Source organism: Accipiter gentilis, chromosome 20 (genome assembly GCF_929443795.1).
Source record: "Accipiter gentilis chromosome 20, bAccGen1.1, whole genome shotgun sequence".
Taxonomy (NCBI): Eukaryota; Metazoa; Chordata; class Aves; order Accipitriformes; family Accipitridae; genus Astur; species Astur gentilis.
In genome coordinates this window covers 20,726,647-20,739,500 of record NC_064899.1, presented here as the reverse complement: position 1 = coordinate 20,739,500, position 12,854 = coordinate 20,726,647, and the positions used below count along the sequence as shown (strand labels likewise).

General features: G+C 38.5%; 1 protein-coding gene across 6 annotated transcripts in view; it reads left to right on the top strand.

Annotated features, from left to right (window-relative positions):
- KIF13A (kinesin family member 13A) overlaps window positions 1-12,556 on the top strand; it is a 114,728-nt gene extending 102,172 nt beyond the window's left edge. For 3 of the 6 annotated variants that reach the window (XM_049823866.1, XM_049823865.1, XM_049823868.1), the window contains 9 exons: window positions 452-544; window positions 1,394-1,546; window positions 1,957-2,034; window positions 2,584-2,631; window positions 3,071-3,182; window positions 4,132-4,283; window positions 4,835-4,939; window positions 8,683-9,763; window positions 10,667-12,556. In XM_049823866.1, the coding sequence (XP_049679823.1) occupies window positions 452-544; window positions 1,394-1,546; window positions 1,957-2,034; window positions 2,584-2,631; window positions 3,071-3,182; window positions 4,132-4,283; window positions 4,835-4,939; window positions 8,683-9,763; window positions 10,667-10,950 (2,106 nt within the window). In that variant the 3' untranslated portion in view covers window positions 10,951-12,556. Of the gene's footprint in view, window positions 1-451; window positions 545-1,393; window positions 1,547-1,956; window positions 2,035-2,583; window positions 2,632-3,070; window positions 3,183-4,131; window positions 4,284-4,834; window positions 4,940-8,682; window positions 9,764-10,666 lie in introns of those variants that run through there. The other 3 variants (XM_049823870.1, XM_049823867.1, XM_049823869.1) reach the window with 2 other exon arrangements.
- Window positions 12,557-12,854: the final 298 nt, after the last annotated feature.

Here is a 12,854-nt window from a genome sequence, read left to right as displayed (position 1 = left end):
ACTAACCTGACAGTGAAGCATGCAAAGCTTGTGATGACAACAGTGAAAACTGTGGTTACGATTTCAGTTACGGCTAGAAAGCAGAGTTATGCTTTGCTATTGCAAATGGAATTTTCTGCCTGTTGAACAGGTGGCTGGAAAAATGAGAAATATTGGTATCTGTATATTAGAGACTTCTTACAGCCACAGTTTCTCAGTTACAAGTTACTACAGGAGGATAGAGTATAAGTGCAAAATGGGAGGAAAATGTTACCGATTGAACTTAGTAGCATTGTATACTGAGTACAGGGCTGTAAAGAGTACTTAAAGGATCATTAATGCTAAAAAGGAACTTAGAGTCCTGAAAAATGTGCTTTTGTCGTAAAATAATTTTTTGCATTGCAACCTTATTTCTTAGAATGCCATAAATAATCGTTATCAAAACAATAATTGACATTTACTTTGTTCCTAGAGTTTTACCCAGAGCCTGAAAAGGAGAATATCCTTGAAAAATATATATTACGCCTGTGGAGTGACCTATGAAATAGTATCCAATATACCAAAGGTAAATTACACCATATTTCTCTGGCAAATTCACTGAAAGGAACAGAATGATCTACTGCAGTGGGTGATACTGATTGGGAAGTAAATGTCCTGCTTTGCTGATGTGAGGCAGCTTGCCAAAGTGTATATACTGAAGTTCAGTGGTGAAATCATGTTTATCTTTAAACAGTTGAAAACTGTGGGGATTTTATTTTCTTTTCTACTGTGTTTAACTGAGTTCTTGTAGTAGAGCTATTTTTGAAATCACATTAGTGTCTACAGGGAGAATATAGAGAGTACTCAGAGGAATGTTCAGGTCAGTGAAAACAGAATAGCTGGGAGAATGAGTTCACAGGAATATAAACTGCTTTTTATAGAAAAAGGCTTGAACAAATTGTAAATGTACTATAAAATTTATTTTAAAGATAATCTGGACAAATGAAAATATATATAGTCTTGTCACCATGTAATTGTCACTTTTGTGTGGTGATACTTAAATTTTAAACTCTAGGGAAATCACACAGCATATTTAAGATTTAGGAAGGAAGTTGCATTTACTTGCCTAGGAAGTTGTCATTAGTTAACCCTTAACATATGCCATCTCAGGTTATATATGCATTATTTCTAGAAGTACATTGACTACAGCAAATGTGCAAAACTTCTCAAAGCATGACCTCTTCTTAGTTCAGCATCATTTATATCTGTATTCTAAAGTCCTGGATCATTGATTATAGTTAGGATTACTGATTAAGTTAAGGATTACTAATTCAAATTAATTTCTGGATTGAGATGGTCTAAAGAAGTGAATCAATACATTAAAAACAATAGGCTTTAATTTTTAAAAACTTCAGTAATGTAACTTGTAATTTAGGCTACAGAAGAAATTGAGGATCGCGAGACCTTAGCGCTGATGGCCGCAAGGAGTGAGAATGAGGGCACATCTGATGGTGAAACGTACATTGAAAAGTACACACGTGGTGTGCTGCAAGTGGAGAACATTTTGAGCCTTGAACGACTAAGACAGGCAAGGAAAAGGCACTTCTTGCATGTTTTGAACTGGATTATGAGAATTCAAGTAGAGATTATTGATCTTTTAAAAATATTAAATGTTGCTTGTTTTTTAATTTGGTTTGGTTTTTCCAGAGAACATTGGACAGGTAGATGTAAGACTAAATTACTTCTGTGAAATACAGAATTCCAGTAGTGGTGAGTCTGGTAACTGTAGCTAGCAATGGTACTCAGAACCTGAACAAGCAAAGGCCAAGGAACGAATTTCAGATGCAAATTTTGGTGGTTTTGCACGCAAATTAAGATTTGTAAATGCAAGCCCTGTTTGCTCTTGTTGGCCGTACTGAAAAAAGTTTCTATCCTGTTTGATCATGTCTCATGAGGAGACCACGGCATTGTTTTCAGTGTGTTCTTTTCTTTATGCAGGCAGTCACAGTCAAAGAGGCACTCTCCACCAAAGCGAGAAACATCCGCAGAAGCATCAGCACTCCAAACGTCCACAATGTAAGGACCCTTTATCCTCTGGCAAATTAGTACTAATGGGGCAAGGGGGTGCTGTTTGTATGCTGATGTAATGCTTGCACAATGTGATATGGTAATAATTGTCCTGAGGTAGGACTAACCAACCTGTAGGAAAGTTGTCATGAATGAAAATGAATCACTCAAAACCCATCCCCACAACTGTCAATCCTAGGAGATAACAAACTTGACAGAAAAGTGGGAAGGTTTGTCAAAATTCTTCTCCTTTTATAAGGATATTAATTTCTGAAGTAGTTTAGGATGACAGCTGCCCTGGTTTAGATTACTTTGAAGTAAAAGTCCCTCTAACTTTTTTCATAGTGTAAGGGATAGTTTCCATTTTGTGTGCATTTTATGTGTTCTCCTATCACCCACTCATAGAGTACAAACATAGCTGTCCTTATAAATAATCTTATCTGAAAAGAGGTAACAGAACAGTTGTTAGGACTACATGATGACAGTGTTTCCTCAAGGCATTATGCTTCATAAATAAAAGGTAGGCATTTTGTCATTCTGCCTGTTGGTGTTCTGTAGGTATCCTGTAGCCGACTAGATCTTTCTGCCTGTGATGAAGATGATAAGGTATGTAAATGTGACAATAAACGGTGCACATTCTCAGATTTTTTCCCCCTCTTTGAAGAAAGATATATTTGAGAATTAAAAAAAATATAGGAAAACAGTATTTTTAATGGTGTGTTTACATAATATATCTTCAAAATGCTGCACTAATTACATATTATTTTGAATGAAACCTTCTTGTCCTTCTCTGCTCTTCGTATTAGAATTGTAGAAACTGATAATTTAAGAAGGGGAAAGTTACAGCAAAACTTAATATTCTTCAATGAAAAGCTAATTCGCTTCTAAACAATCCGTTTGTGTGAGGCAGAAAATTGTCTTAAATCAGTTAACTGGACATTCCTTCAGTTTATTTTTTTTTAAAAATCCTACCTTTGAGTTTACCTATTAATTTTTCCATGTTTGTCTGTATCAGCATGCATATTTATGTATTTTTGTTTCTTAGGGTTGGTCTGAAAGTCACCTAGATATATCTGACTGTTCTTCCAGTTATCAAGATGTATCATGCTATGGTACTTTACCCAGGGAGTCGCCTCGCAAGAGCAAAGATGGCAGTGGTGAGGCTTGAAAGTATATACGTAATGACAGTGTTTGTGGTTTTTTAATCACTGCATTAAACTGAAAATTAAATTCTCAGTGCTCTTTTTTTTACTAAATGAGTTATCCAGCTTCTTGCTTTAACAGCTAAACATAATCTGGAAGTAGGGGAGAAAGGGAGAAATGCACGAAGATATCTAGGAAAGGGCAGGAAGTTGGGTGTCCAAAAGACCAAGAGGAGGACAGAAGAACAAGCTAAATGTGAATCAAAATAGTAGAAGAAAAAACAAAGCAAAAGAAACAAAAAGGAACTGCTGTTGGTTTATGAATTTGAAAACGAAGATGCTTTTATTAAAGTGGGAAGGGTCCTTTTGCAGGTTCTTTACATGATTTGGATATTTGCTCTGCCATGTCAGTGTGTCACAGGTGTCTGATTTTCTTCAGGTCAAATTTTAATATGCTGCTCTTGATCAGGCAATACAGGTAGAGATAACTGCTGCAATAAAGTGGGACTGAGAGTTTATTCATTGCTTCCTTGCCTATAATTTCATTTTTGATCATCCTGGTCATGCAGGATTGCTGCCTGGTTCCAGGACAGAATTGCAGTGTTGTGGGCAGAGGTCAGGTGAGGCACAGGAAGCAAAGAGCTGTCAGTTCCAGTTTCAAGGACATTTCTCACTGTTTTCTTGACTGAGATGAAAAGGAGAAATACTGGAACCTCAGAATGAAGGGGGCACGTACTGCAATTTTCTGCTTTCCTTCTGTTTCCAGACCTCTCTGAGGGACATAATCTCCCCTCATTGAGTTCTGCATTATCTCATACTTGGGCCAGTGGTTGAATACTGAAATATTGACATTTTTCTCTAGCAACTTGCCAAATGTGTGGCTTAACCTTCAGTTATTTTGAATTATACTCCTGCAGTCAAGATATGAAGAACTGAAATACAGTATTTTTGCTTTTTTACCTAGGTGTTGTAGCAGAGAATTCCCACGCTTTAATGGCCAGCCCTTTTAAAGCATTTTCTCCTCAGCCACCAAAGTTTTTCAAGCCCTTAATGCCAGTGAAAGAGGAACATAAAAGGAAGACCCCCCTGGAAAGCCGACCTCTGCTTAGTCAAGAGGTAATCTTTGAAAACCACCTGTTTTTTAAAGGAGATGGAGTGATTTTTGTGTACTTGGCAAATCGTTTGCAGCATGCATCTGTTGCTATAGAATTCTGTAATTATCTGGTAAAATTAATCAGGCTGTTCTTTATATGTGGTAAGGTTTTGGTGTTTGGGGTTTTTTTACCTGAAACACTGGGAGGTTTTTTTTCACTTCTTGTTAAGTATTCTCCTTTACAGGGTACTTCTGTTCTATTTTGAAGTAACAGTAACCTGCATTTTTTTCTTTTCTCCAGCAAGATGTTGGTGTGTCTTTTCATAGATGAAATGTAATTCTGTGAAACAGTGTTCTAGGGTTGTTATAATTCTGACCTTTATTCCGCAACCTAAAATTCTGTGGGGAGGAGTGCATGAGTCTCTCTACATATTAACTTGAATTTTGATGTATAAGTGGCCAGCATGGGTGTTTCACTTCCATCATGTGTTAATGCCTTTTTAACTTGCATGCATTTAACGCTGTGGTCAGAGTTGTGGTTTGTGTGATGTGTTGTGTGTCTTAACCTTTGCAGAGCATGCCTTCATCTCGGGTGCATTGCGCTGGCTGTGTTGTGCCTTCAGGAAGTAATGCCAGCAGCATGCCTGTAGAAAGCAATAGCATACATGAGGAAAAGATTGTAAGTTTTGTACCAGTTTCTGTTATGAGGCCTGGTGGTGGGCTTAAGGCACTTACGCAACTGCAGCAGAAAAAAGGTGTAATGTGGATATAATCGCTTGTGAGTGATTGTAACTAATGGTTATAATGAACAGTTGCTTGCCTGGCTTGCAAATGCATTCTGTCATTGGAACTAACTCAGTTGCGTTTTTGCATTTGGGGTTTTTTGTTTTGTTTTGGGTTTTGGCTTGTTGTGGTAGGTGTTTTGGGGTTTTTTTAGTATTCATATGTGATTTGTCTTGTGGGGTGGGTGGGAGAGGGGAGGCTTTAGATTTTACAGGGCACAAATGATCAAGTAAAGGGTGGTTTAGTGAACCATGTTGTTGTCACTCTAATATACCTTGTATGTTACCCAGATTTTGTGACTATACCCCAGAGTAAATGGAATGATCCCATTTGGTGTAAGTAACCATGCATTTAGGTGTGGGTACACTATAAAAAGCTTCTCATTGCCTGATGTGGAAGTAATGCGACTAAAATAAGACTGCCGCTCTTAATTAACCTGCAGCCTGTCTTCATCATAATTCAGGCGGTGAATTGAGGTGGAGGGCTTTTATTTTAATCTTCACTTGCCAAAACCTTTTTTCACTGCTACTTCAACAAAAGGTGTATCATCGTTTCTGCTGTATGATGGACTTGGTTTTTGGGCTGTGGAACATGGCTGTAAATACTCGCTTTAATCAGAGCTTTAGATTTAAAATTCAGAACCTTCAAATTATTTCCTGTAAGTATTGTAGGCCTCTTTTACCACAAAGTGCTAGTGATGGATTCTTCCTGTTCAAGTTATTTTCATTCCTAACTTATAGCCAAGCCATTAAAAAAAATCTGTTCTAGATTTCTAATGCTATTTTGTTGTACGCCAAAGTATCCTGAGTGTTCTGGTATATATATTTGAAGCTTGGTTGCTGTTTTTGGGTAGCAGCTATTTTATTCTCAATCATGTTAATTTTCCATAAGATAGCTGGCATGCTGACTCAACACTGAGTCACTGATCCAAATAGCATGAAGGTATTTGGAAGACAAAGTCTTCTAGTGGGTTGAAAAACATCCTTTGGAAACTAAATTGTGACAAAATTTTCCATAGCAACTTCAGGGCAGTTTTAATCCCTTGAGTAATAACAGGGTCCCACCCCGTGCATGCCCTGAATTAACCCAGGTATTTGCCTGTGCTGTTTTCCAAAGATAAGCAGAAGCTTTCAGAGCTAGAAAAGGGCAACATCCTGCACCAGGCTTTTCCAATTAAAATGGAACTAATTCACTGAAGGCCGTAAACCTGCTGTAGACAACAAGGCCCTGGAAAGAGCTGTTCTTTCAGTTCTCAGCTGCTTGCTCCTACCCTTGCACTGACTTCTTCCTTGCATCAACATGTTTGATTGCATAGTAAATCAGATCAAGGGAACTGATCCATCCAGCTGATGTCTAGACTACCATAGACATGTATTTCATTTGGATCTACTCCCCTGTCTGATCACCTTACAGACACTTGAGTGGGTGCTGGGGAGGCAGGCAAGAACTAGCAGCCACCAGTTGGGAGGAGGTTGAGTCGGCTACTTTGCGTGGCCCTGCCAGCTTATGGTGTCAGGTTTATCAAATGATGGCTTCTGGGTTTTTTTATCACTTTAGGAAGGAAGCCTTTGTAAGATGTAGGCTTCCCAGGCTACCCTACATTTTTCAGAGTGGGAGCAAGTCTATGTTTTAACTAGGCTGGAGTAGAAATTTCACACATTTGAATTAGTAGTGCTTTCAGAATGAGTTCAGAGATTACACTAGGACAGTGTCACGGCTCCACATGAAACTTCAGCTGTCTACTCCTCTCTATCTGATTCATAGTAAAGTTTTCACACTATTAATCAATACCATAAATGATTGCTCCAAGGTACAGAGCCTCATACTCCTAATTAATCACTGGATGATTGGTGTTGCTTCAGGTATGATGCTCACTTGCATCTTACAGCATGTAAAAAATGCCGTAGAAATAACGTGACTAAACATACAGGAAGCTAGTAATTTTAACTAGATTAATGTTCTGCATCTAAGTTGGCTTAATAATGATGTTTGGGTTTTTTCTCATGTTTCTCTGGGATCTGTTCTTAACTTTTCTTGAATATTCAAAACACATCTGTCAAGGGAAGGAAAAAAAAAAAAGCAGTTAACAAAAAATATTTTTAATCAATTGGCTTGAAATAAAGCATTCAACCTAAAATTTCAGACAGTACTTCCACATGTGCTTAATATCACAACTATTTCAAAAAAGCATGATGTAAGGGCACACTCTATATAGTACATGAGTACAGTGGAATATGTTAAGGTGAGATGCAGTGTTTTCATATTGAGTGTATTTGAATACTGCCTGTAATTAACATGTCTAAGGGGGCTGTGGCTAAGAGCAAATCCTCCTAGCAGGTGATGAAAATTGAAGCACCAGTGATACAACCACTAAATAAGTATTACTGGGGTTTAAATTAGTAAAATGGGAACTAGCGTCATTGAGGTTACTGGAGAGCTGTAATTTAGGGATCTGAAAATTCAGGTACTTAACTTTTAACTACACTGTGTTTGTTACAAAGCAGGTGTAGGGAAACTGCTTTATGTTCTTGCTTACTTGCTGCTATTGTGAAATCTATATGTATAGTTTTCTCTCCTTAGGTTTTTGCTGGCATGTTCTTACTGTTACCAGTTCTTAAGTCTGTTTTTCATTATGGTCTTTCTGTTACTTCGCAAGGAAGTGGCTGCAGTTTCTTTACCAATTTTTCAAGGATTTTATCTTTATTTCTACCAATAGCCTGAGCAGTACAAGGTAGCTTCCTTCTTTTTCCCCCATATTTTACATCCACAGGAATTTGAAGAACTCTGCAATTGCTTTGTTCTGGAATTTCCCAATTGGGAAGCTCAAGAGGAGCTTTGAAAGGAAATATTTTTTGTCCCCACAAGGGGCATCTTTTGCCTGTCACAAGGTGATGTCTCACCACGTATTTGCAGCATTCTTCACAACCCACGTTCTAGTAATAAGACTGCTTCTCTGTACCTTAGTTTTTGTATTTATGATGATAAATAACCCTGAAACGACACAGGGCTGGCAATGTGGTTACTTGTTTGACTTTTCCTAATGAAGTCACCAATGTCTGTGTGTCTGTAGAGCCATTTCTCAGTTGCAGCACCTCTTATCCAGCCTGATTCTGAACAGGGACCCTGTGTATACTAAGATTATTCTTTTTTTTTTCAGCCAAACAAGGAATCTTGCAGAATTCGAAGGAGAAACAAAGAACTCTGTTAAGACAATGCCTTTTGGTTTCAAGTGAATGTTTAGCTAGTATCCACTAGAAATCTTTCCTTCATGAAATGCATATCGGTTTGGAGTTCATATAATATCTTAAACCCACCATATTTGATAAAACACTAGAGTTTGTAATATTTTGAAAAAACAAACAAGGGACTTATTCATGTTATGAGCTTTCCTTTATTGCTTTATATTTGCTGAACTATTTAGAATTCATCTTTTATTTTATAAAAATTGAATAGCTCAGTGTAGACAGGATATGTTCCCAGCACCTCTTTTTAGAGTTGTCTTCCATTCTTCAGTTAAAGAATATTAAAGGTGTATATTTGTCCACATTCAGACAGGAAAAAATCAAGGAAAGTTTCTTTATTTTGAAAACTTAACTGTCGTAGGTTCCTAATGCCACGCAACTCTCTCTTCTTTTGCAGGACTCCGAGGAGGAAGACAGTGAGTTGGAGGCCATTAATAAGAAGCTGATAAGTCCACAAAGTTTTCAAAATTTCCGGCCTTACATACCAGAGGAGTTTGCTGACTTCAGTGTTTACAATGCTAGCCTGGAGAACAGGGAATGGTTTTCTTCTAAATCAGACTTCATGAGTTCACGTGTTCTTGAGAAAGAGGTATCCCGCAGCCCCACCACTAGCAGTATTACTAGTGGCTACTTTTCCCACAGTGCCTCTAACGCTACTCTGTCTGACATGCTTGTTCCCTGTAGTGATAGCACAGACCAGCTAGCCAGTCACGTGAAGGAGCAGGACTCTAATGATCCCTCAGGATCATCTCTTGCAAATGATGTAAAATCTTCTTTGAACAAGGAATGTCGAGAGTCAGAAAAGGAGTTAGCGAGAGAAAAGTTACCTGTGTTACCACTGAAAGAAAACAGTGCCTTAACAGAACAAGTATCACTGTCCCTCGATGCCACTGACAGAGACTCTGAGCAGTTACCTAGAGCTGGATCGCTTTCAGCTTTAAGTTGCTCACATGGCAAAAGTACTTGTCATACAATTGAATTTTCAGCACGTGAAGCAACAGTTGAGCACACGACGGACATTCTGGAAGATCACTCCTTTACAGAGTTCATGGGCGTCGAAGATGGCAAGGACTTTGACCATTCGACAGCTCCGCAATCATGTTCCCTTGTGTCCTCTAATGGAGCGAGTTCCTCGGAGTTACCCCAAGGCGCTGACAAGGAGCAGAGCACGTGTGTGGGCCAACTGGGCTCTGCAGACACTATGGAAAGCCCTTTGTGTTCTGTACTGGTAAAAGAGACTTCAGACCATGAGACTTACCCTGATACTTCTGTAGATGATTTTATTGGGAAGGACCACTTGGATGGTTCTGACTGTGAAGAAGGTGCTTCTGCAGATCAAGCCCACGTCTTGCCTAGCTGGGTGGCAGTGGGTGAACAAGTCTGTGTTGGAAGTAATAAGATGGGCACGGTGAGATACGTTGGAACGGTGGATTTTTCAGCTGGAATCTGGGTTGGAGTTGAACTAAATGTTCAGCTGGGTAAGACTAAATATGGTCTGGGTTATCGGTGCAGTTAGTGTGATCTATTTTAAAAGTTAAACTACAATCATATGCTGTTCAGTCTTGGGAAATGCCTCTAATTTCATATAGGCTTGGAATATGATACACCCAGTTCTGGGCTTTATAGGAATACTTTGCTATAGGTTAATTTTTAACTGTATTATAGCCCTGTTCTTCTCACTTTATGCAGAAAAATGCTTTTGCATGTCGTGTTGGTTCCCGTTGGTACTCATCTATTTTTATAGATTAGAAGAACAAGCAAAGCCTAAAATTGGCTGATTTTTTTTTTTTTAAATCAACATGCATGTCTTTGGGCAGTACTAACAATGGACATGACTTGTCAAATAGGTTTTCTGTCTATAGCTTTCAGAGATTATTTTTTTTTTTTCCACTGGGGAAAGCTTAATTAGAGAGCACAGGTTTTTTTTAACTTCAGTTTGATGGGGTCAGAAAAAGTCAATGCTCTGCCAGTGTTACGAGACTCCTACAGAAATGCTTCAGATCCTTTTAAAAGATGATGGTCTTAGTAGTTTAATAGATATTAACACTGATAGAAGAAGTTCTTCTGGCAGCTAAGTTTTAAGCTTTGTAAGCAATTGGTTTTGAGAATAGTTTATTTTGTATAATGAACAAATGATTGACTTTTTAAACTGTTAGTTAACAAAGTAATATTTTAGGAAATCATCTTTTTGGTCACAATTCAAGCCCATCCTTTCCAGGTTTTGTTCTCCCTAGTGTATGGTATGCATCTGGCTTCATCGCTCAGCATTAAAAATCTTGACTCTTTGACAGATAACTAAAGGTATTCACACTTAAACGCTACAATTGTATGTGCTAATGAAAGTAGCAACAACTAATTCTGCACATTTATTTTCATTGAAGGGAAGCATGATGGAACTGTAAAAGGCAGAGAGTACTTCCACTGCAAACCACGACACGGTGTCTTTGTTCGTCCTGGGCGCCTCAGCAAAGCACCAGCTTCCGCAAGGAAATGGAGTAGCACTTCACGGTCTCAGGCATCTTCCACTTCAGAGAAACGGAAAAATTCCATGCTTCAAGGCTCATCATCCACTCCTAAAACAGGAGAAGTCATCTGCCATTCAGGAGATGCAGCGGCTTCTGCTTTTTCTAGGAAACAGGAAAACGGGAAATCTTGGATTAACTAAACTGCCGTATTTTTGCACTTACTACACGCATCACTGTGTAGAAAACTTTATGGATTTTTGGAGCTATTGTACATTTTAATCTGTCCATACGGAATGTGTATTCTCTAGAGTCCTTGACTTAATTCTCTAATTTTTTTATAAATAATATATATATTATATATATATATATATGAATGTGTATCTATAGTTTGTCTGCCAGTGGGCAGATACAGCTGCACACTAAAATACAGTTAAAGCTGATCTGTAGATAACTGAGGTACTGGACTATTTGTAACGCAACAACTTGGGAGATATATTTTAAACAACAAAAAATATTTTATTGTGGAAAAACCAGGATGTAAATCCATATTTGGAAAAAAAGCTACGGTTTGCTGTTCTTAATTACCAAAGAACTTGTTTTAGACTGACGCATTTGCTGTTTAAATCTTTCTATTGTAAATGTTTTAACCGATAACTTGGTGCCATGTTTCTTCTAGTCACTGGGCACCGTGCAGCCTTATGTTCTGTGTTTAAGCACACTGAAATATCCAACTGCTTCATATTTTTTGTCTTCCTAAAGGCCTGCCACTGTGCTGACTTGGCATTGGATTGAAATGACTAACAATGCCCGAAGCTATACGTCTGGCGTTTCATACGTTAGCATAAGCCAGCTGGGCAGTTTGACTGCAGAAACAGTATTACTGCAAGGGCGTGAGAGGACAATGTTTTGCGGGTTGGGGGGTGGTGTTTGGTTTTTTGGGTATGGGGGGAAATGGGGAAACAAAGAAGCAGTAAATGGATCATGACTGCAAACTTTGCACTTGTTACTTGCTGGTTATTATCGAGATGAAATAGAACCTGCTAAAGTAATTTTAATCTGTAAAGTTTATTTTAATAATGGGAATGATGGAGGGATTTATGTCTGGTGCTCATGAATTCCTAAGAAGGTTGTTCCACATGTAGATACTGTAGATGCCTGTACAAGCGTTCTGGATGTTTGTAAAGTAACACGGTAAAAAAATGAGTGAAGTGAATGGCCTGCTGTATCTGTTCTTCTTTGTTTCTTAGTAAGTGAATGATTGAGATACCTGGGACCTTACTGAAAAGCTGCTGTTCTTTCTTTGATTGTTGTGTACAGTAAGCGGACTCTCGTATTTTACTATTTACTGTAAAGAACTGTAATTTATATGCTGCCATACTGTATTTAATTGGTACAGACCTATTGTGTGTTAGAATACAGACTGTTTACTTGGGATTTAAAAAAAAAGTAATGTTTTGCTTGTATTTGGTACAATTAGGTTTCATGGTCAAATAGTAAGCTGTTTCTAGCTGATGGTGCTCAGATGTAAAGTACTTTGTAAGAACGCTGAAGGACAATACGATTGGAGTAGAAGACTGGATGGTATTAACCTGTTCTAACACTGACCAATTCATGCAGTGTCAGAGGAGAATAGCAGCCCCTGTGGCTACACATTCCTCACCTGCTGCTTTCCCTGTCCTTCATAGGAGGGCAAGCGGAGCTGGGGAACTCCTGCCAGAGAATGGTGTTACGTGAGTCAAGGGGAGACGGGACAAGTTCCTGGAAGACAGACATGACAGACTCATTGCTAAATATGTGAATGCCTCAGCTGAGTACAACACAGTTGGCAGCTGGGAGGGTAATGTGCTTGGGGGGGTGGTGAAAGCAGGGGGTGCGAAGTTCAGTGTACTTGCCCTTGACACAGCTTTTGGCTCCTCTGAGATGGGATTCTTACATGTTAATTGATTTTGGTGAAAAGAATATCTTTGCAGAACACTTCATACTTCTGGTGTCCACATTGAGTTGCTCTCGCTGCATTAATGATACTACTGCTGGAGGGAATTACCTTAATAGCAAAAAAAAAAAGCTGTTTGCAGAAGCATTTTATCAGGCACAGGTGCTCCTA